General features: G+C 41.6%; 2 protein-coding genes and 1 long non-coding RNA gene across 3 annotated transcripts; 1 reads left to right on the top strand and 2 right to left on the bottom strand.

Moving 5' to 3' along the window:
• Positions 1 to 484: 484 nt before the first annotated feature.
• Positions 485 to 1348, bottom strand: LOC132997899 (uncharacterized). Its single transcript, XR_009677930.1, has 2 exons — positions 1301 to 1348; positions 485 to 1066 (listed from the first exon to the last, which is right to left on the bottom strand). It is a non-coding gene; the product is annotated as an uncharacterized LOC132997899 (long non-coding RNA).
• Positions 629 to 11286, top strand: LOC133023097 (uncharacterized). The gene is made up of 7 exons (XM_061090046.1): positions 629 to 975; positions 3429 to 3760; positions 3903 to 3967; positions 5021 to 5178; positions 5349 to 5864; positions 6917 to 8409; positions 9346 to 11286. Exons 1-7 carry the CDS (start codon positions 735 to 737, stop codon positions 10018 to 10020), a joined length of 3480 nt encoding a protein of 1159 aa, XP_060946029.1. The 5' UTR covers positions 629 to 734; the 3' UTR covers positions 10021 to 11286.
• Positions 11287 to 13239: 1953 nt separating this feature from the next.
• LOC133025990 (equilibrative nucleobase transporter 1-like) lies at positions 13240 to 22115 on the bottom strand. The gene is made up of 13 exons (XM_061092798.1): positions 21805 to 22115; positions 20265 to 20626; positions 19289 to 19415; positions 18375 to 18421; positions 17484 to 17560; positions 17258 to 17350; positions 16609 to 16748; positions 16389 to 16513; positions 15292 to 15435; positions 15055 to 15162; positions 14783 to 14969; positions 14043 to 14166; positions 13240 to 13515 (listed from the first exon to the last, which is right to left on the bottom strand). Exons 2-13 carry the CDS (start codon positions 20452 to 20454, stop codon positions 13366 to 13368), a joined length of 1512 nt encoding a protein of 503 aa, XP_060948781.1. The 5' UTR covers positions 20455 to 20626; positions 21805 to 22115; the 3' UTR covers positions 13240 to 13365.
• Between the last annotated feature and the right edge of the window lie 2058 nt (positions 22116 to 24173).

The following is a 24173-nucleotide window of genomic DNA, read 5'->3' as shown; positions in this document are numbered from 1 at the left end:
ATATTCAAGTCACTTACAAAGGAATTTTCAGTGCAATATCAGGAAATGTGTTTAAAATGCAATAAATAATCCTTATTAGTTGCACAATGGGGACATTTGTGTTACAGCAACGAAGAGAAGAGTGAGGATAAAAACACAAGTAAGTAATTAATTGTAAACATGGAACACAAGAAAAACAGGTAAAAATGTATTTAAAAAATAGAAATAATATATATATATATACACGTTTTAGTGTGTGTGTGTCAGGTGTGTGTTGTGGAAAATGTAATTAAAGTTTAATTAAAAAAATACTGGAACAAATTATTATAGTAATAACAGTATTTGCATTAATAATAATAGTAAAATAGATGTAGTAGTTATCATAATATTTATAGTTACAAGAGGGTTAGGGTTCATACATTTTTTTATGTTATTGTAACTCTCGAGGTGCCTTTTTAAATAGTACCAACTTTTACAACTTTAATTCATTTAATTAAACTTCACATAATGTGCACTTATTTTTTATTTTCGTCTCCATTATATTAAATTACACATTACATCAGCTTTGATAAATAAATAATTGAGGGAAAAAAGGCCTTTCGTCCTTTTTGACCGCTCCCAGCACCGGTACCCTAACACTGCGAGTAGACACGCACCGGAATACATGCGGCTGTTGTTTTGACGTGTTTTTTTCAAACTGCAGCCAAGTGAGCGCTGACTGCCTCCATCACTGAGGAGCAGTGACCCGCAGAGACATGGATCTCATCAGTAAACCCAGGAGCAAGTCCATCGTGTGGCTGTACTTCGGTTTGAAGGCGGATGAGAAGGGGCAGCCGCTGAACTCCGGAGAGGCCGTGTGTCGCTTGTGCAGGAAAATAGTGCTGGCGAAAGGTGGAAACACCACCAACCTCAGAAGTCACCTGAAGAGAAGACACCGTGCAGATTTCTTCGACAGCTCTACCCCCACGCCCCCCGGAGCCTTGTCCGAGTCTCCAGGTGAGTTCACACACAGTCGGCCATGCGGCGTGTGCATCACATTTTAGCCTCACAGCACTGACGGCCATTGCAATTCCTCCATGCATCTCGTCTGAAGTGACAGCATGCATTTGGTTTGTGATTCATAAAGTTGCATGTTATGTAGGGAGCAGGTGGAAGCACACACTCATACACACACACACACACACACACACACACACACACACACACACACACACACACAAACGTGTGAGAACAGAACGATGCCATGAACGTGTCATATCAATGAATGCATTGCATCAGGTAAAGAATGTAGGCTGCACAATCAAATGCATGCAGTCCTCACCAGGAGACCATGTCCATAGTCTGTAAACACTATCTGCGTGTACACTGGACCTTCAGAGAGTGCAGACGCTCAAAGTTCACCTGAACACAACACCAGAGACAGGAAGGCAACTTCCAATACACAACATGAGAGCTCTAATCGAGGCTATTCCTGCAGAGGCTGTCAGACCATCTGTGGAACAAAACTTTGATCAGGCATATTATAAGTAGGATAGCTTGGAAAGTTAACTCGTTATAATCGAGTTAACTCATCAATTATTTAACGCCGACAATTATTTTATCGCGCATTAACGCAGGTTTTATTATTTATTGTATTATTGTGAAAGTCAGGCTTTTATTTTGTGAAAGTCTGTTGCTGACTGCTGCGGGACCGGAAAAGAAAAGAATTAGCGAATAAACAAGCATGGCGCGGGGTACGGGGCTTTTAAATGGCCATTTCCAATTCAAAGTTCTTCCAGACGGCGGCGTCGACAGAACCAAAGCTGTTTGTAACCACTGCCTAGCTGAATTATCTTATCACCGGAGTTCTTCCAGTCTAAGATATCACCTCAAGGCAAAACACACAGTTGACAGCAGCAAACCATTCAACGAAACCGACAGCGGAGCGGGGCTTCGGCCGACTACGGTAGATGCAGGGAGGAGTACCGAGACACCAAGGCAAGAGAAGCTCACAGATGCCATAGCGAAGTGGATAGCTACAGACTGCAGGCCGACTCGTGTTGTGGAAGACGTCGGTCTGAGAAACATTTTGAGAATCGCAACAAATGACTGCAGGTATGAGATGCCCTCAAGACGCACCATCACACGGAGAATACACGAGTTGTATGGAAAGGAGAGGACTGCGAAAGCGACAACTTTACAACGTGCACCCGCTGCTGCTCTCTCTGGGGACTACAGGACGTCACTAGGTAACCACAATCACCTCTGGGTCACAGGGCATTATACTGATGAGAAGTCTCTGACTGGGATGGAAACAGAGAAGAGACATTATGCTGAAACGTGTGCCGGACACTTTACTGACGTTGCACAGCAGTGGAATGTGTCAAATAAAGTGTGTTTGTTTTGATAACATTGTTTAAGTTGAGATTCACACAAAGTATTTATTTTATTTCACTGCTACTATATAAAAATGCTGGTGTTAAGTGTTTGTTTGCACAACAACTGTTATGGCGCTTTAGTTCATATGGCAGTACATTTAAAATAACAAGTGTCAAGTTCTAGGAATTGACAAACTGCACTGAGAGTGTTTTCTGGTGTCTCACTCTAACAGGGACATTTGGTACTAGACTGGTTATGCTGCTCCCTGAAGAAAGTAAATGGTTCTGCTGTTACCTCAGAAATTGCCTGTTTTAATGATATGATATTGGCTCAGGATTTTGTGGCCAGCTTTTTATTTTTTCATAACGAACAGGATAACATTAATGCCCTGGCAGTGGCATTGAGCTTTAATTTTGGATTTGCTTTGATAACATTCTTTAAGTTGAGATTTACACTGGATATTTTATTTAACTGCTACGGTATTAAAATGCTGATGTTAAAAGTGTTTGCACAACAAATGTTATGGCACTTTTTGGTTCATATGGCAGAACATTTAAAATAAAAGTGCGCTATACACTACCTTTGAATTCATTATTGGATTTTGCGTATACAAATGCGATTAATCGTGATTAATCAGGGAAATCTTGAGACTAATCGCATGATTGTTGCCCAGCCCTAATTATAAGTCATACACAATATTAATTAAAGGTGAGTAACAAACTCCCTGACAATGATCGGGCACAAACGTCCAGACTCCAAGCAGGACTGAAGTAAGTCCGGTTTTAAAGGGGGACGACGTGGGCTGTGAACTGCTTCACTGGCTAGTCAGAGTCTCAGTGGCTGCAGGTGAATGCCCTTTTATTGTCTTGTGAACACTTCCTTGCCTCACAAAACATGTTTTTGCTCTTGAACTTGATATATCAAGTCTGCCTTTTTGGAAACTTATTCAAATTTCCGTCAGTTGAGAGAGGTGGAGGACCACAGGGCAGTAATTCTAGTTTTAAACCTAAAACAAACATCAAGCTAGAACATGCTCCATAAAGAGGATCGTCAGTAACCATATCCCACCTCATTTCTGTGTTATGTTCTAGGTTTCGATCTCAACCATGAAGAATACTTTGAGGATGTTCCATTTCTGCAGAACACTTCGAATCAGAACTACGTCCCGGATGCGGTGCTGCCCCCCGGGGAGCCCTGGCTCCATGGCGGCCCCTCTCGAGCAGTGCTGTCCCTGCCTTCCTACCTGGGCCTGTGTGGGGAGGATGGGTCTCTCATGTCTGGTCCTGGATCTTCTGGCGAGGAGCCGATGGGAGAGATGAAAGTGTACGCCAAGTGTCACCTCCAGCAAGGCGTCATGTTTGGGCCCTACATAGGAGAAATGTGCAGGGGTCAAATGCCAAACAGCCTCAAATACTCCTGGGCTGTAAGTATGCGAGTCGACATCAAGATGCAATTTAAAATCCAGTTTTGAGCTTCATTCAGATCTAAAACCATCATGTACTTTGTAGTTTGTGTCGATAAATTACTGGTAAAACTGTTCAAGTAAAGTTGGCTTTTATCTCCAGATCAGAGATGACGCTTCCTTCATCTACATTGACGCTTCTGATGAAAATAAATCCAATTGGATGAGGTGGGTAGTTATTTCATGTTCCGACTTTTTTTTTGTTGTATTTCTGATTAACAGTCATTTGTACTTTCTTTAAAGTAGGGCTGCAGCTATTGATTAATTTAGTAATTGAGTATTCTATTGATTGTTGCGTTGAGTAATCTGATAAAAGAAGATGCATTGCCATGTTAAATAGCAATGCTAATAAAAACACCAAGTAGAAGAAGAAATATGTCTCTTAAAGTAAATAACTAACGGGTTTCCTTTTTAGAAAATGCAACATTTTGATTGGTTAAATTGCCTGAAATATCTGTTCGAAGTAAATTAATTTAGTGCATTTAGGTGACATCTGGTTCTCTGAATATTTTCTAAAATGCCCCCAAATAAATACAATAATGTCAAATTACCTAGTAACAAAAAAGGAATACAAGTTAAATCTGAGGCATACATTTAAATAGCCTTTACTGCCTGTCTTATTAGAAGACTTTATTGTAGTTGTAGAGGGCATCAAAAAGGTTCTGGCAACATGGCATCTCCTGGATAAGGTAGATATAGTGTGTGTGCATGCCTGTGTGTTTGTGTATTTGTTGGGGCTGCCACAGTACTCAGAGTAACATGATAAACAGGTGCATACCGATGACAACCTGTCTACTGGCCTCTCTGTAGGTAAAATAAATGTTTAGACAACTTTTAAACCTATTTGGTTACTTTTTGTGTATCTGCAATTTATTTTGAAGCCGAATGTGACTAAAGGCATCACATATCATTTACACACTGTCGGGACAGTATCAGAGGTTCAGTTTCTTGCTCAAGGACACCTCGGCAATCAACTGGTTGGCGGACAACCTGCGCTACCTACTGAGCCACAGCCGGCCAATCATAAGAAGTGTAAAATAATTTTCTAATTGTGCCGGGATAAATTGGACTGAGGCGGGCTGCCATAGCTTTTTTGTGATCAAGTTATTTGAGTTACTTGTTTCAGCCAAATTTTTTGTTTTGTTTTAAATTGCAGAATTAATTTTTGTCGGAGTCATGCTCTCACACAGACACTGTGTTTTTATGTTCTCTGTGTTGTAGGTATGTTACATATACGAGCAATGAGGAGGAGCACAATCTATTTGTCTTCCAGTTTTACCGCCACATCTACTACAAGGTTTCCCAGCCCATCCCCGAGGGAGCACAGCTCAGAGTGTGGATTGGGAAGGATTACGCCACCCTGCTGGGCCTCGGGATGGGTGAGTTCTGTCCCACTGGCTTTCCATCCTGTCATAGATACAGACTAGCTGAACCAAATTGTTTTGTCACTTTCACATACATTTTTCAGCTGACAGTAGATTTTGATTGTATGTTTTATTCAAAACCTGCTGAATATCCTGTTCATTTGTTTTTTCGTGGGGTCATACAGGCGATAATGTAAAATGTGAAATCGGAGAAAAGGAAACAGCTCTGCGCCTCCTGCAAGACATCCAGTTGGTCACCCTCCCGGAGCCGTGCAGCACTCCCCTTTGGTCAGATCACAGCCAATCACAGAGCCCCATGCCTGTCATCAGTGACGTGGCGACGGTGTCAAATCCAGACTCGGCTGTTGATCCAGGGGGGTTGTGTGGCTCCGCCTTCCCCTCTACTTCCATCATGTCCTTCCCGCTCCCCAGCTCCCAGCTGATGGAAAAGTACGATTTTATGCCTGGAACAGAAAAACTGCTGAGTAGCCAAAACGTCACGCAACACAGCCCGTGGTACTTTTTCGGTTTCGAGCCGGACCCAACCGGTCGGCCCCTGGACCGGAGCGTCGTGGTGTGTAAGCTGTGTGGGGAGCGGGTGAGCTGCGCGGGAGGAGCTGCGGACCTCCAGAACCACCTGACCAGCAAGCACCACATCAGAACACGGGACTGCAACAAGGAGCGGGCTCTTCTGATAACGGGTAAAACAAAGTGTGAACATGGTTGAGGAGAGGCAGCGTCAACGTAGCAAGGTTACGGCAAATTCTGGTTTATCACAACTTGGACCTCATTTTTGTAGAATTCTCGATCATTTTGGGAAAACCTGAATAAATCCTGAATTCTGAGAACCACTGTTCAAGAGTTCAGCCAAATTATCTAATTTGGAGAATAAAGTAAAATTGAGCACAAGGCAAATGTTAGGCTCACTCCCTCAGTTTTGTAGAAACTGTAACAACAACCAGGATGATACCTTTGGTTAAATTTGAACCAGGAAGGAAGTGAATAACAATTTACTGTTCAGCTTGTTGCATTAAAGTGTGGTTTTCTGATTGCTCGAGCATCTTATCCACCTGGAGTAACTCAGTTTAGCATTGAGACACTAACGCTCAGCAGCGATTATAGCTGAAGTATAGGAATTGTTAGTAACTGGAGACATTTTCTTTGGATCTTCTCCACACGGATCACAAACCCAAATCATTTATTGAAATGTGAACGCCACTATTCTTTTTATCCAGAGAAGCTGTAACTCCCTCGTTTACTTGTATTATTTTACTTTCTAGTCTTGCACAAACCAATATGGTGGACACATTGACCAATCGCAGCAAGGGGCCAATGCTGTTTTTTTAACAGCGGAGAAGAAGTGATTTCTTGTCGTTTACAGTCACTTTCGAGGCACTCATAGAAATCTCATAAAGCATTTGAAGAACCATCACAAGAAAGAGCACAAGCAGTTCACCAAAGTGAAGGGAAAGAAGGAAAAACGGAAACGGCAAACTCCCAGGCATCAGATCGGTTCATGTTATCGGCCAGTACGCAAAGTCCGGTTATTGGGAAGGAAAAATGGTAATAGAACAGCTCTAAAATAGTAAAATAATAAGCTCTAATATAACAAAATACACATAAATGAAAGGAAAAAAGACACTTAAATTATAACTTATTATTATACTATCTGAACAGGCTTTGGCGAAATGTTTTGTCAAACTGGAAGATAATTTGCGGATTTAAAGATTTTCTTTTCTGTTTCTTTCAACAGGACAACAACACCCTCACTCCCTGATAGCTCCCAACGGCCTGGTCAGCACATTCCCCCATGTTCTGTCTGCTCAAGTGACCCATGCCATAACCAACTTCATCATCATGGATCTCCAGTCCCCGGCTCTGGTGGAAGGGGAGGGCTTCAAGCAGCTGATCCTCACCCTCCTGCCCTCCTGCAAGGATCTGCCGTCACTTTGTCAGCTGGAGTACCTCCTGAGAGAACACCACAGCAGGGGCAAGGCCAGGCTGTCCCAGCTGCTGATGAGGAAAACAGGAGGTGGGGAGAACGAGGAGATATCTGACTATACCGCTCCAATCGAGTGTGAGCCCAGGAGACGCGGCCGACCTCCTGGCAGTCGGAGGGAAGTTAATCACTATGTCACTGTAAGTGTTGACATTTGGTCGCACAACTGGCAAGGCAACCCCGAGAGGTACCTCACCGTCTGGGCACACTGCATAGACGCCGGTTTTATCTCTAAGAATCTGGCCCTGGCAACCCAAAGACTGAAGGAGTGTGGGGTGAAAGACTACACCCTTCAAGCAGTGGAGACCCAAGTCAAAGGGATGGCACAGGAGTGGGGGATCTTTCAGCCTAATCTGGTGCTGCTGGGAGGGGAAGGAAGGAATAAAATGAGGCTTGGGACAATAAAGGGGGAGAAAGGTGGAGAGGCGGCAGTAAGCGTCCCTCACCCGAACTCAACAACATTTCCTGAAAGGGATGAATCTGTGTCCCCCGAGGAACCACATGGCTCTGAGTGCAGCCAATCCAGTGAGGGGCTTCCATCTATTCCATGCTTCTTCAGCATTGTGCAGGACTGCATCGAGGAATTAATGTCCCATCATGTCATCTCCAAGACCCTCGGCCAGTTTCAGGGTATTGTATCAACACTGTTCCTGCCACCTGCTTTAAACAGAGGCTCATATCAGCATCATGTCCAGAGTCTGCTGCAGACGCTGACGAGACAGGAACAGGCCGAGCTGAAGTCCTGGGCTCATTGTCAGCCAGCGTGGAATAAGCTCTACCCTCTACTGAGCATGCTCATCAAACATAAAAGCCTCGTCTGTGATGTAATAAAAGAGATGAAAATGCAGGGCTTGTCCAAAGGAGACACTGCTTCAGAAACCAGTTCATCAGGCGGCTGCCACGCAAACTCCACCTCCAACACGGCCTCAGCAAACGTCACAATGCGTTCTGACTGGAAGGTCCTGGAGGATCTGTGTTTGGTGCTCAGACCTCTGGACGTGGCCTGTCGGACCCTCGCCAAGGAGGCCTTCCCTCGTCTGTCCCTCATCAAACCCATTCTCATCGGCCTGCTCTCGCGCCACCTGGTCTCACGGCCGGGAGATTCGTCATCCATCTTAAAGGAAGTGAAGAGGATGATGAGGCGAAACTTGGCGAGCGGCTACGACAACCCTGTGGTCAACAGGGTTCTGTGCGTGGCGTGCTCCCTTGACCCACAGTTCCATGGGCTGGGCTTCATGGAGGAAAAGGTGAGCCATAAAGTTCAAATGAAGGGGACTGGTTAGGGAATAGCTGGGGACTGGTATCACTGGAACATTTCAACCAGGCTGGCAACTATTGATTTGTTCGACATGAAATTTTGTACTGACATTGGAGGTCCTTAGGATGAAGTAAACTGGCTTCACCTGCAGCATCAGTATTAAATAAAATGTCTTGACAACTATAAATATATTTGCCATGAAATGTGGTTCATTTGATCAGGATTAATTGCAATAACTTTTCTGATCCCTGAACTTTTTTTAATTTTCAGGTCGAATTTGTAATTTCTCAAATGCTTTGATATAGGACCAATCAGCCACAAAACTAACATCAGCAGCAATTTAGAACACACTCAGCCCAGATAGATGGATAAAGGGGTAGAGATAGATAGATAGATAGATAGATAGATAGATAGATAGATAGATAGATAGATAGATAGATAGATAGATAGATAGATAGATAGATAGATAGATAGATAGATAGATGCTGGCGTATGCCCTGGAGATGCAACACGTCACCGCACTCTCAATGGAACAGTGTTAGACACAGCAGTGGAAACAGAGTGGCTGCTGTGCCTTATCGACTGCTGGTGTGGTGTTGGTGCTCCTGGAGAGATTCTCAGTACGTGTGCCCAGATCCGATCACAATTGGACTAAATGTTTCCTGAGATCTGATCACTCAGACCACATGCAGAGGTGGTCTGGGACGCATTTGGACACATTATTTTCACTGTGTGAATTGAAATGGTCCTGCACCACATACAAAAGACCACCCACTCAGCTGATGTATTTGACCTGCTGCACCTTCATAATGAATCACACTTATTTTTTTATATTTTATTCTTCTCAGTGTCCATGCTTTGATTTGTCTGTGGCCATAACCAGGATATCCTGGAATACTAAATTTCTGTGGTGAATATTTTCTAGGATCAGACGGCCACATTTGATTGGTTGAAGAAAGAGGCCGTCAGGATTGCGAAGGAGGAAAGGGGGAGGAGCCATCGTAAGAGCCAGAGCAAGAGAAGCTCCTCCCCCGGGTCTCCAGCGTCAGATAGCGACTACCGGCGGAGGAGCAAACGCCTCAAAGACTCCCGCCCAGTCAGCTTCAGAGAGGCCGATGATGATGACGATGACGAGAGTGACATTGTAGAGGCCGATGAGAACGAGACAGCGGACCCCGCCTCCCAGCGTGCGCTCTCCGGTATGGAGTTCCTGCTGGGAGACCTGTTCTGCTCGGCCCCCCCGAGCAAGCAGAGCTCTGCTGAGGAATCTGTAGACATGGAGATGTCTGTGTTCAGGGCCGGTAAGGGGGCCTCACTGGGGGTGGAGCCTCTGCAGTGGTGGAGGACGAAGGCCGTTCAGTTTCCACTGTTGGCAACAGTGGCACGGGCCTACCTGGCCGCCCCAGCCGTGGCAGGCAGCGCCGCACTGGACTTTTTGCGGGAAGGGGTGGGAACCATGTACAGAAAGAGAGCCAACATTCCACCGGAAAGTTTGGACGCAATCCTCTTCCTGCACTACAACCACATGTCCACCTGTGATGCTGAGCAAACAGCAGTTAAGAATGAGGACAAGAACAGTGGGAGTGAGAAGGTCCTATAAAACACAAACACACACTAAACTTATCCAGATTTAAACTGGATTACTACTATAAACCAAAGCCCCACATGAAAGCTAGAGTTGATAATCCTGGAGAAACTAGCGTGAGCAGGCTATACTTATGTATAAAAATACAGTCCATACATCCCATCCCCTCCTTTCAGCCGACTGGGAGGTAGGTTAGTGACACACAGGCATGCCAGCCATTCATTTCTTTCAGTCCAAAGGAATCAGTCAATTGGATAGATTGGATCACTGTACGACTGACTCACAGTTAAATTTCTTCTGTGTATTATAAACTCTGTAGTATCTAGTGCCTTACCTTGTTTAAATACAGTAGATTGAAAGACATTCTTATTTTTTTTATCCTTAATGCCAATTTCCAAGAAAGATATGGTGTATAACTGTATAACACTGTGGTTGTATTGTGTAAAACTTCCACCTTGTGACTCAACTATTGCATTTGTTTTGTGTTCTCCAAAGACTGACTATTAGCTCACTTCTATATAGAAGGAATTCAACAATTGTTTCAGTAAATGAAACAACCCTTGTGAAAGATCTAGGAGGATCTGTCGGCAGGAAGGGAAAATAATATTAACATTCACAGTGATGTTTTTATTAGTGTAGAATCACCTGAAACTAAGAATCCAGTTTTTTTTACCTCATGATGAGCCCTTCATATCCATATCTGTTGCAGTCATCAACCATACTGTTGTTGTTTCTGCAGTAGCCCAGAACGGACAAACCAAATCCTGGTTGAAGAGAGAGTCTTATACAGTTTGATGGTGCCTGAAGGCCACAGTTGGTTCTCCTACACATTCATAAATTCTCTTCAATCTTAGACCTTGTTTAGATCGTACAGTCTATGGTTTAGACCTGGTTTTAAAATCTGTCTTGAGTGGTGAGAACGCAAGTGATCTTTTGGGTGCTTTCGTGTGTGAAAGCACCCAAGAGTGTTCTGGAATCTGATCACTCAGAACTCTTTGGAGATGATGCAGGTGGCCACAAACAAATCAACCAATGGTAACAGAGAAGCATAAAAATATGATTAAAAGGCACCAGCTGTGTGCTCGCATGTTTTAACAGTTTGATCATAAACATATTACCTATACTGAGTAAACTTTGCTGCCTTATGTAAAATTGTAGAGAATCTTGTTTACTGCTTGTTATTGCTGTATTTCACGAGGTAATATAAAGAAGTGTATAACACTTTTCAGTTCTACATTATATAAAGCAGTGATTTAAACCTACTTTTATTGTTTTACACCATAGTGTTCTGGAATCTTTGCATATTAAAACACATGTATTTGTCTTTCTGTAATGTAAACATTGCCTACTTTTGTAATTAAAAACTGTTCTAGCTCATTTGAGGTTCGGTCCTGGGTCCTCTCCTCTTTTCTTTGTACACCAACACTCTCGGCTCTGTCATTCACTCACATGGCTTTTCCTACCATAGCTATGCTGATGACACCCAACTAATCCTGTCTTTTCCCCGATCAGAAACACAGGTAGCAGCACGAATCTCTGCCTGTATGACTGACATCTCTCAGTGGATGACCGCTCACCACCTGAAGATTAATCTTGACAAGACTGAAATACTTTTCCTTCCAGGGACAAACTCTCCCACCCATGACCTGACTATTAACTTTGACAACTCCGTGCTGACCCCCACTCAGACTGCTAGGAACCTGGGTGTGACACTCGACTGCCAACTCTCCCTTTCTGCCAACATTACTGCAACAACGCGGTCCTGTAGATTCATGCTTTACAACATCCGGAGAATACGCCCCCTTCTCACTCAGAAGGCGGTGCAGGTTCTGGTCCAGGCCCTGGTCATCTCACGCCTCGACTACTGTAACTCCCTCCTGGCAGGTCTACCTGCTACTGCCATCCGACCTTTGCAGCTCATCCAGAATGCAGCAGCTCGACTGGTTTTTAACCAACCTAAATTCACTCGCACTACTCCGCTCCTCCGCTCCCTACACTGGCTACCAGTGGCTGCCCGCATCCGGTTCAAAACACTAGTACTCGCATACCATGCTGTAAACAGATCAGGTCCAGTTTACATCCAGGACATGCTCAAACACTACACACCAGCACGTTCTCTCCGCTCTGCTTCAGCTAAACGACTCGTTGCTCCCTCACTGCGAGCTAAACACTCATCAAAATCACGACTGTTTGCTGTCCTAGCTCCTAAATGGTGGAATGAGCTCCCACTCGACATCCGGACATCTGAAAGTTTACACATCTTTCGCCGAAAACTAAAAACACACCTCTTCCGACTGTACCTTGAATAAAAAAAAAAACAAAAAAAAAACAAAACACTAACCACTTTTGAAACTAACACTTTGGTAGCACTAAAATGGCACTTACTTATAGCACTCTGTAGTTTTGCTTTATTTCGAAGAAATTTTACTGTCTTGATTCTTGTTGTTCTTGGTTTGTACCCTCAGGGTTGAATGCACTTATTGTAAGTCGCTTTGGATAAAAGCGTCAGCTAAATGAAATGTAATGTAATGTAATTTACAAATTTAATCATGAATACTATGCACTTATGGTGACCAGATCGCAGGAAACCAAATGTAGGTTGAAGAATCTGATTACCAAAGATAAGTGGCGGTCTGAAATCATGCTTCACATCGTATTCTCCCCCGTGGGAAACTGAAAAAGAACTAAATCCCACAAAGTCTCTGAGAATCCTCCACGAGCCTTTATTGTAGCTGCGTTTCCTTTTCTTGGCCGTGCTCTACATTATACTCAAAATCTGTATAAATTCTGACTTTGTGCCTGCAAAGCAAGATGGTGACATGACGTGTGCCGGTCAAGTGGGCTCATAATATATACGTGTGACAGCCCCTTGATGACACCTTTCCCTGCTTTCTTCTCAGCCAATGAGTAAAAGTCAGATTTAAGACAAGTCTGTGAGACTTGTAGTAATTTTTAAAAACAAGAGCCAATCGAAATGCGGGACGTCATCTCAGTTTGTGGGACATGGGAAAAGGGATAAAAATGTTTCTCAAAAAGAGAGACACCTGGTCACCCTATGTTCTGTGTATAAACATGGTACACAGTCCATTATTTGTATATTGTATACTGCTGTTACATATAAACATAAACCGTATACTTCATTTTAAATGTCATTTAAGCACTCAAATACAATGTTGGTTAAACAAGATGCATCTGTTCTATAAAAACTTTCAAAATATCAATGCAGTAGGAAAAAGTTATAAAATGTATTGTGATATATTTTCTAGATAAGAAAATGGAAAAGACAAGACAGATAAGTGTTTTACAAGTTGAAAATTCAAGTATCTAGACAGAGGTTAAAACATCTGCATTATTACTCCTTTACAACATGGTTTCAACCACTTTGGAGCCATTAGTGGCTTCAGTCTGGGCCTTCAACGCCCTGTGGTGAGTGAGCTTCCTGCAGTGGATGAAGACGTAGACGGGATGGATAAACACCAGCAGTGTGAGGAAAGTCAGAGCAATGTCAACCTGGAACACACACACACACAAAAATAATAAATATTCTAAACTTTCTGATGTCGGTTACACTATTGCAGTTTAATTTTGCTTGTAGGCCTAAAGCTCATACTGTATAGATGAACGACATGACAACTCCCCAAATGTGAAGCATCTCTATTGCTGAAATATATGTCATAAACCACACCTCGTCCTTGTTAGCAAATGGGACATGCCTCAAACTAAAACCAACACTTATGGAAGAATTTGGAATGTGTGTCAGGCCCACACTATACTTGTTTAACCACACATACATGAAGGCAACTGGCTGCGTCTACTTGCTAAAAACCACGTGTGCCACTGAAGGATTCCTGAAGAGGGCACAAGTACAATCTTTGACTCGGATTGACCTTCCTGCCACTTCTAGATTTGTTTGCGGTAAACATGAACCAAGATGAACACTTAAGGACATCCGCATTTGGCTAATGTGAGACCAAGACAGAAAAAACTCAGGTGTCAGATACATATTCGAGCTGACTTTGATATTCAACCGCTCTTACATAAAAGGAGTCTCCATCCAGAGTTCCTGTGACGAGGGCGAAGCAGGGGTACTGCAGCAGAGAGACGACAGAAGACATGGACATCAGCAGGCCGTACAGCTTCCCAAAGTGACACGCTGGAAAACTGAAGGAGGGAGAGAGTCGAAACATCATAACATCAGTCAACTGGTTCATGATCTGAAAAGAGCTTCCAGGGCAAGTCAAACAAAACATCTCTGTGCACACTTTGTGCAGGACTGAGACTTTAACTGCATAATTTTGCCAGACAAAGGAGTTGTGTCCCTGACCATCACAACATTTAGCAGGTAAATTATTACATTTAGGATTATTTTATTAATCTAACTGCAGAGTTAAACAGAATGATTAGGTATAATGTATACATTTGTTTAGAATTGTCCCAATCTAATTACACTAGTGGAAAAACTTGATCTGAATAACAGCAGACTAATGGATCATTCATAATATCTGCTCATGCCTGTAACAAAGATCAAAATACTAGAAAATTGGGGAATGCAGCAAGTTCTCTGAAATCACTCGTACACAAATCAAGAGCAAGGTAAGCAACAGTACAATCAAGTTACTGCCACATCTAAAACCACTGCAAAATAAGTGATCAAAGAACTTCATGTCACGTCACTGTCAATATGAACCAAATACTATGTGGCCTCAGCCAGGTTTGTGTGTTTCGTGTGTTGCGGTGGTTGAAAGTTTTGTTCTTTGTGTATGTGATGGCTGCTCACGCGATGCTAATGAAGGCTGCGTTTCCCCCGTAGAGGAAGGAGCGACTGAGGACCTGTAGAGCAAAGGTGAGATACTGCAGGTGGAGGTGGGGAATGCTGGCACACACGGAGAAGAGCAGGCACTGCAGGGAGGTCAGGAACAGAGACAGAGAGGAGGAGCGCAGGTCCACCTCCTGCTCGCTCTCTCCTGCAGGAGGGAAAAGGAAGAAGAAGTTAGTGCATTTGCTCTCTCACACGCACACATGCAGTTGGAACACTGGTCACTGACTTACCAGGAGCTAGAGGCTTTCCCTTATGTCTGTCCATGATGAGTCCGTTCCAGGGAGCACACAGCACTCCACACACCTGGGTCATGGCGAAAGCGTTGGTGTACTGACTCACTGTGGGAGATGTGGTGTGAGGGAAACAACCACAGAGAGAAGCATTGAAATGGAGATACTGGGATTTGTGTTGGGTGGTGATAAGGAGAGGAGAGAATGAAGAGAGAAAGATAGAGAGATGTCAGTTACCCAGGTCTGGGTCGTTGTTGGCCAGGCGGCTGAGCATGGGGTTGAGTGTGCCGATGAAGAGGTAGTGTCTCAGCTGCATGATGGACAGCCACAGCAGGTGCCACAGGAAGAACCAAGACAACACGCAGCTCTGGAAGCTTGTCGCTAAACACATGAGACATCAAGTCTGTGCCAAATCAAAACTGGCTTCGTAGATTATCTCATTGTCATGTAGCATATGGAGATTTTTTTTTTTATTATATATATTTTTTAACTCGCTTAAATGGTTAAAGTTCTAAAAATGTATTATTAAGTATCTATTGTTTATTGGTTAAATAAGTATTATATGTTTACTGTATATGTCAATAATAATTTAATATGATATATTTGTTTAGTTTTTTAGTTCTGAGAAAGTTCTTTTTTAAAACCGTAAGGATTAATATTTAAGGTTAATATTACTCTGTGTTCCTTTTCAATAAGAACAAATATAGGACAGCTTTATGGAGATTCACAGAGGGAAGGGAGGGAGATCAGAGTACGTGGTCATTGTCAGTGGTTCCTCTGGTTATTTTCTGCATTGGAACATGCTATTCTTAGTTTTGAAAACCGTGCTCCTCGAGCAATCAATCAATCAATCAAATTTTATTTGTATAGCGGCCCATATTCACAAATCACAATTTGTCTCATAGGGCTTTAACATTGTGTGACATCCTGTGTCCTTAACCCTCAACAAGAGTAAGGAAAAACTACTAAAAAACCTTTTAACAGGGTAAAAATACGTAGAAACCTCAGAGAGAGCGACATGTGAGGATCCCTCTCCCAGGACGGAGAGAAGTGCAATAGATGTCAAGTGTAGGAAAACATCATCAAGATAAAGGTTTTAGCAGCAATGATGAGGGCAAACATTTTAAGGATAACTTCAATACTATATGTCAAGCAGTTCTGCTGCAATCATAGTCTATGGGCAGCAGCAACCAAGATCATGATCCATCATCAAGATTGGATGACACTACAAGAGTAACATCTTTAAAAACATTATGACTTGTACTGCACAGTGTAATCACCCAACCATATTCTGTGGCTGTTGAAGAGACGAAATCAACAACGAGGTTGAGTACCTTTTGCAGAGTCCTGGGCTTCTGTCCCATCCTCAGCTGCGGGCGTTGTGTTGTCCTTCATCGCACCGTCCCTCGTCTTCTCAAACTTCTCCACATTGTAAGTGTTGGCCTTTCCACAGTTCAGTCTGAGCATCAGAAAAAAAGCTGAATAGCTATACATGTCATGTCTCATCAATGAAGATGAACGACTGTAGTCCCATAGGTTATGTGATGTTCTCACCCATAGGTGTAGTACTGTGGTGGAGGGTACGGTATGTGGGTTCTGGGCATCAGCAGGAAGGTCCTCAGCAGGTGGATGATGCTGCAGATGGACATAACAAGGAAGGAGGAGCGAAGACCGACTCCCTGTTCATACAGAACCTGGAAAACACACGAAATAAATATATACATGTATGTCAAAGAGGTGCAGAACAACGTGACCTCACATGGTGTGATTCAGTTGCATTTCAATCCACAAATATAACTGGATAAGATGTAGAACGAAGGCTGTATGATAATCAACCTTATACAGAAGCTGACTGAGATTATGCTGCAGTGCAACAGAACAAACAAGAGTAAAAGCCAAACATTACTACCACCAGTGTCTAATATAATAAGAGAGCAATTTGAAATACATCCAGAACTAGAACGTCAATCTGTAAAGTGTATTCCTCCACCAAGGCCCAACAGTCCCCTTATGAAACCACCTTTCAATTGATTAGATCAAGATTTCTTTTTGCCTCTACACAAATTGCTCACGTTCAGAAATATCAGTCTCCCAAACAATTTTTTAAATCAAGATCCATGAATTATTCTCTGAGAAATCAAGGAATTTAAAAAAAAATGCCCCATTCTCATAATGCTAGCAAAGAACAGCCTCATTGTTTTACCTTGATGACGAGAAACACAGCGGAGGAGGAGTCGAAGGCACCGTTGTAGAGCGTGATGATGGTGGAGCGGTGAACTGGGAACAAGTTTCCCACCTTTCAGACACACATCGGACACATCAATACAAAGCTCTCAGCTTGTTGAAGTGTTCATTAGTGTGTGATGTCTAATTAGTGTGTTTCTATGCTAAGACACACCCACTATACAGGAACACTATGGAGTTTTCACCTGCATGTTAGTTAGAAGGAGCAGAATTCCTCCCACAGCAATGCAGGGCAAGGCTGGAAAGAGCAGCTCTGAAAATGCTACAGGACAATGGAAGATAAACTCATCGCACTTTATCATCCATCAGATCAGTTAAAGCATATGATTAGTACATGTTAACGTTAACAGCAACATTTCATTGCATTTCGCTCTAAAAAAAATATCAAGACAAAGTTTTGTGAGTTCATTTTTCACCACACTTACAGCAATATTTTATATCTGTATTTTTTAATATGTGAATCGCTCGGTGTAATGATGTCAGTTTTCATTGAGCAATCTGCACTGCGCTTTCATCATTGTTTACGATGTCATTTTCTCATAGAGAGCTGCAGATTCACTTTCAGGAAAAAAAATGTAACTGTCTGTGTTAAAAGAACATCTGCCAACACAACAAGTGTTTGAAAAGAGCAGGTAGAACTGGATTTACACAGTTGTTAGACTTTGAGATTGACTCAATTGATTATTGAGAATAGTGCGCTCAGATTTGACCTGGTTTAACCAGGTTTGTTTATTCTTATCATGTTGTGACGTGTTGTGAGGCCATTTCCCTAGTCTGAAACCTACTACCATTTTAGGTTGTATAATGTTTTTATAAATATAATGAAGCAGCCATTCTTCCAATATTTGTTTCCTGTCCATTTAGTTTAGCTTTATACTGTATTAGGTGAATTTGAAAAAAAAAAGAAAAGAAAAGCATAACATTCGGTTTAAAGTTAAATCTTTCTCTGGGGGACCAACCCCTGACCCCCTAGACCCCTGCCCTCTTTGTATCTCTCCCAGTTTGCTGAAACATTTTGTGATGTTACCCATCGCCCATGGTGGTGTTCTCTTGTGTGGGCTCTTATGTGTAATTACCTGCACTCGAGAAGGCAACAAGAAGGGTTCCAGTGGTGTATAAACATCTGGAGAGAGACAAGAAAAGGATTTAGAGCAGGCATGTCCATATTGGGTGGTGGTGGTGGTGGGTTGCTCTTCAACCTGATTCGCTATGTCACATGATCTAAGCATGTGCATCCACATCCACTGTGAGCAATGAAATAGAGGATACAGTCATATCGACAACAACTTGTTGATGTGTGCAAACATGCAGTACACACAGTCTAGCTGTGCTTCAGGGGGTCAAAGGGTTTGAGTAAGAACTCAATTGAAAAGAATTAGCCTCTTTCTGCTCTGACTGACAGTAAACTGTGGGTCACTGGCCACGTGTCTTAGTAGTATTATTCTCACTTCAGCTATCTGTCTGTTACAGTTTTTAAAATCCCCCTCTACTAGAGTAAACAACAACAATCTCTGATGTGGCAACGTACACTGTCTATATAAATGGCTAGAAGTTTTGAAGATTTGTCGACAGTGCAAAGTCGGTCACCAATTCTTCTACTGTTTTTGTAAGTGAGTAATTTTAATCAAAAACATGTTCCCCACTGGCACAATCTCTGCATCACAATTCACACTTTTGATTGGTTTATAGAAACTCAAACAGGCTAGAGTGTTTCCCATAAAGCAGAATTATAGATGTGCTTCTTGCCTTCACTGCTAAATCTGAGGCCAAAGCATGACCTAAACTTCCAAACCATTTATCTTGAGATGCTCTCGGAGGTGTGAATGAAGTCTCCTAAAACAATCTTTAAGAATATATGATTTAAAAGCTAGCATGTATTTGTCAGATAAGTTACGGTTGGACAACCAATATGTTAATAATCATACAAAAGTAGATACACATTTGCAGCCTGAACTGTTGAGTTCTATAGTTGCAGAGAGAAAGAGCTCACATTCCCAGCAGCCTGGTCACCATGGTGCCAAATCGATCAAACAGGTAGCCATTGATGATATTAAAGTTGTTGAGGAACGAGGCGACGGTGAAGACCAGAGAGAACCTCTCATCTTGTCTGCTACAGTCTGTGAGACAAAACCAAAGGTAGATAATCAATACATTATAAAGTCAAAACAGGAGAAAGGAAGATGTGTCACAGCAAGTTAGTTCAGGTACACAACACTGTTCACACTTGTCCATAATGTGCAGCGGCCCGCAAAGACACCGTTTTCCCTTTGGTAGAAAAGATCTTACTCTGTAGGTTACTTTACATGTGCAGAAGAGTAGGTCATATGTTACGTGCAATTTTGATAAGATGCAGTATTAAAGTAAATTACTGCAAAAATAAATCTTAACAGTGAATCAAATGAGACTGTATAATGTGATTATAAATAAATTAGCAAATGTTCGACAGACAGAATTACCAACTAGCTGGTGAAGAACTAGACGCAGAATAGAGTCCGATTTCCATTTGTCCAGAAACATTGCTGTTTTTTCCGTGTGATTGTCAGATAACTTCTCTTTCAGTGGGATAGAGGTATTGGTACGTACAACACACATTTTTGCAAATAAGGTAGCAGTGACTGGGAGGTTTCAATCTGTGATAGAAACCATTTCCAAACACTCTTGACATCATTTGCAGAGGTTAATTATGTCAAAGGTGCATGTGAGTGGTGGAGAAGCATTGACACAGCTTTAATTGGGAGTATTTGCAATTTTGGTTTGAATATATGAGTGCCTTGATTTAGTAAAGACTTGATATATTCTTTCTCATTTAATAATCAAGTGATGATTTCTGTTCATGAAAATAAACATATTACATGAGAAATACACTCTAACTTATTCAAGCAGACATCCACAAAAATGGATGTCTGCTTGAATTAGCATCCCAACATCATTATCCCCTCTGACATCTAAATACCAGAGATGCTCACCTGTACTGCTCAGCGTGCCGTTGGTGCCAGGGACAGTTTCACACAGATGACTGAAGTACCCGTCCTCCTTCAGCACAAACACCAGGGAGGCATAACCAAACACCACACCGGCAAAGCACAGACACTCCAGCATCCCCGTGGCCAGAGTCAGCTGGTAGCGCAACCTGGTACCAACTGCGTTCCCCTGCATGCTTCACGTCCTCTCTCCAGGGCTGATTGTCCAGTATGAGATTCTTCTTCTGGGACTATTGTGGTCTCGCTTGTTCTCTTCTGTTTTTCTGCTCCTTTAATTCCTGGCTGAGCAGATTGAGTTGACCTTCAGCTCATCCGGGGGACCAGGGGTCTATGCTGGATTAAACTTTCTACAGTACAAAAACAGAGCAGGTGGGAGGGAAATATTACAGCATAAGTACCACAATATGATACAGAACATGCTTACACACACACAGCATATGGTTACACACACACACAAACACACAAACACAGCATTATGATCCAGGTACACTGTGTAACTGGATCAAACACAGACAAAATAAAGTACAGACACTGTGTTTCAAACAATGATAAATAAAGGGAAAATATTGCATTGGCTTAGTTTAATGGCATACAATGTAGTTTTATGGGTTTCATAGTGTGAACATCTAATTCATATTCTAAAGACAATAAACTAATGAGCTAATTCACAGTGAGTGAATGATGGAACATCTGCTCGGACAGATTAAAACAGAGATTATACGTACATTTAAATGCACTGTTATAAATTTAGTTTAACAGTTACACTTTAAAAAGAAACATTAATCCGGATAATTGATTTATCATTATTCATTTATTAATTTATTCTGAGTAAAAAAACTAACATTTATGTTGATACTTTATGAATATCTTGCCCATATATATTTATATATATACATACACAAAATGTATACATACATGCACAAACATTATACATCCTGCAATCACCCTGTTCCAATGCATTTCTCTCAAGTGTGTTTCTATACAAATAATATTTTCCGTCGTATATCTGTCGTGAAAGGTAAATATTATGAACATATTCTCAGTATTTTTATTTTCTATTATATTGTCTATTTTATTATTTTTTATACTTTGACATCCACTTTCTTTGCCTACCTCACTCTGACCATTTGCTGCTGTAACAATTTCCCTGGTGTTGGATCGATAAAGATGATCTCATCTTATCTTAAAACATTTTGGTAACTATAGATAAAAGACCATCTTTTATATTTGGTGGGTTTCCTCAGGTGGTCCATTGAGATCGAGATCTTTTTAAGAGAGTTCTGTGCACCAAAAATAAATGTATACCATTCAAACATGAGAGATCATTCAAAGACAATACATGCATTTTACATTTCAGGAAAAGTCCAAGTTCAGTTTGAACAAGAGATACAGCAGCAATTTTAAGCTGTGACTGTGAGCTGACAATGTAAACATTATATTTAGTTTACCTCTACTGCAGTAGAGACATTTAAATAAACAGCATACAACACTGCAACCCTCTGCTTGTTAAGCAGGACCATCTCACCTTTTCATGCAGGATGCATCCTCCGTGAAGAAGAACAGCACTCTGTCATGTTGGAGGGATCATCACAGTCACCATCTTACCACAAACAACATAGCAGATGATCCTGCAGCTAGTGGTAGAGAAACATAGTTTGTTTCTACACAGAAACCTTCAGATTACAGACGCCTCAGTCAGATGTCCCTGATCTGTCTCCACACACCACAACAAGAGAACAGGCCGCGCAGACGGTGCTGATGGTAATCCAGATTAGTTCGCTAAATCTATGCGTTGTGACACATGGCACAGCCACATTCTAGACACGTGTTGTAAAAGAGCACCATGGTCATTTGAAATCATGGCTGCTTGCACAGTGATGAGAAGAATGAACTCGACTCAAGCACACCACATACACCCACTTGCTGCAGACCCCCACGTGAGATGATGTTTGTTTTTTGATTTCCAGGTGATCCAAATATTTCCTTGTGTGTGGACTCTGCTCCCTGCAGCCAGCAGGAGTTTGTCTTTCATATGTGCACAGCAGAGATTCACAGGGTACCATCAGCAGATGGGTCAGTAATTCTTATCATCAATTTGATTTGGGAATCTATAACTAAACCTACATGATTATAACAGCAGGTTTAATTCAATACATCGACTCCCTGAAAGGTAAAACAAAACGATAAATACAACATAGTCATTAGATCAAAAGACATTGTATGACATTTAATTTAATAATTTAATTTTCTATAATTCATTTTTAACACAGATGCCTACATGTTTCTATTTATCTGCTTTATTTTTAATCGGTAGCTGTATTTTAGTACACTGTGTTATTTGCCTTTCTATTCAAATTTTGGGACTATTTTACTTTACTGCTGCTCTTCCTGGTATAAGAGATACTGAATCTCAATGGGAATTAATTGGTAAAATATGACATTACTCTGTACTCATAACCTGGACTTTGCCTCTTGAATGATGAGTGTTTTGTTTTGATTATGGGCTTCTTGTTTATTTTACCTTTACTATGTTCTCCTTGTGTTTGGATTTGTGTTCTCCCTGAGCTTTCCGTTTGCTGTTTTATTTTTAAGTTTTGCTTCCTGCGTGTTTTCCACTTTAGTTTCTATCTTTTTCCTGTTTGGATTTTGCCTTAATTAAAGGACACTTTTGTTTTACTACCTTTTTGGTCTGCATTTTTTGGTCCACCTGGTTTAACATAACCCGTCAAAATAAAGGATAGTTAAATAAATGAGCTGCAAAGTCATTGTAAAGTCACAATTTAAAATACACTTTATTTAACGCGTTTCTGCAAATACGTATAAAAATCTATGTATGTAATCGTATTTGAAAATGTGTAAATGAATTTGAAACTTTTTTGCTACAATTTGCGATGATTACGCCCTCATAGACGCCTCGTATGGTTAATTTTCATGACAACTGCTTAGCCCGACCCTGTTATTGAATACAAGCATGAATTTTATACGTATATTTTTGTATTTTGGATGCTATTTTTTTAATGTATGTTTATTACAATATCTGCTATGATAAGTATATATTCTGCAATGAGGATACGACACTTGATGCTTTCAAAAAGGTTTGAGTGAATTTAAAATGGTTTTTCTATCAGAAGCCTGAGGAAGAGCCTTGGTGCTTGAAACGTGTCGTGGAATTTTACCAATAATCAAGCACAAGTCAGCAAGTGTTCTTTCTGGAGTTTTAATTCTACATCTGCAGATGGGCATCACAGTACAAATCACGGCAAAGATTTCATACAATGAGCAATGACATACAGAAGACACAGCAGTTTTAAACCTTCACAAGCTCCTCCTGTGAGAGGAACACATGTTTATCAATTAACCTCTTTGATCTTTAGAAATAGGTGATCAGTATCCTGTCTTCTCCTCGGTCTCAGGCTCCTTGAGTGAACATCTGTTTACAAGCATCTCTTATCAACATTTTACAACCCCCTCACATCCCCTTTCCTGTGACCTCTTTGTTAGGTGACCCTGTAAGTGAGGAAGTCATATAACATCAGTTACTTTGAGAAACACCCTGATAACTAAGAGAATCCATTTGCTCATATTTCTATACATCAAAGTAGTTCCTTCCATCAATCAATGCCCAAATGTTAAAATTTCCACCACAATCTCCCCCCTTTGAGACCTTAAGGCTCAACATCCTCTATACAATTTTAAATCATCTCATCATCCTGGAAGGGAAGCGTCCAGGATTGATTAGTTTCAGGAAGTTGAACATATTGCCCAATCGTAGACTTAATGAGGGAAGTTACCATAGTCTTAACACAAGGAACAATAAAACATGCAAACAACACTAATACACAAAATGAAATCAGAATAGGCGTCAAAAATTTCAACAATACATTTTTCCAACCC

Source organism: Limanda limanda, chromosome 2 (genome assembly GCF_963576545.1).
Source record: "Limanda limanda chromosome 2, fLimLim1.1, whole genome shotgun sequence".
NCBI classification, from domain to species: Eukaryota; Metazoa; Chordata; class Actinopteri; order Pleuronectiformes; family Pleuronectidae; genus Limanda; species Limanda limanda.
The sequence above is the reverse complement of the archived record's forward strand: the minus strand, read 5'-3'. Positions and strand labels throughout refer to the sequence as shown.

What these genes read in the sequence shown, in the direction of transcription:
- LOC133023097 (XM_061090046.1), top strand. Translation starts at nt 735, where the DNA reads ATGGATCTCATCAGTAAACCCAGGAGCAAGTCCATCGTGTGGCTGTAC. An exon ending in AGCCTTGTCCGAGTCTCCAG is followed by an intron (nt 976 to 3,428) that starts GTGAGTTCACAC and finishes GTTATGTTCTAG; the next exon opens with GTTTCGATCTCAACCATGAA. An exon ending in CCTGCTGGGCCTCGGGATGG is followed by an intron (nt 5,179 to 5,348) that starts GTGAGTTCTGTC and finishes GGGGTCATACAG; the next exon opens with GCGATAATGTAAAATGTGAA.
- LOC133025990 (XM_061092798.1), bottom strand. Translation starts at nt 20,454, where the DNA reads ATGCAGGGGAACGCAGTTGGTACCAGGTTGCGCTACCAGCTGACTCTG. An exon ending in AGCCCAGGACTCTGCAAAAG is followed by an intron (nt 15,436 to 16,388) that starts GTACTCAACCTC and finishes TCATGTGTTTAG; the next exon opens with CGACAAGCTTCCAGAGCTGC. An exon ending in GCAGCCTTCATTAGCATCGC is followed by an intron (nt 14,167 to 14,782) that starts GTGAGCAGCCAT and finishes TCCCTCCTTCAG; the next exon opens with TTTTCCAGCGTGTCACTTTG.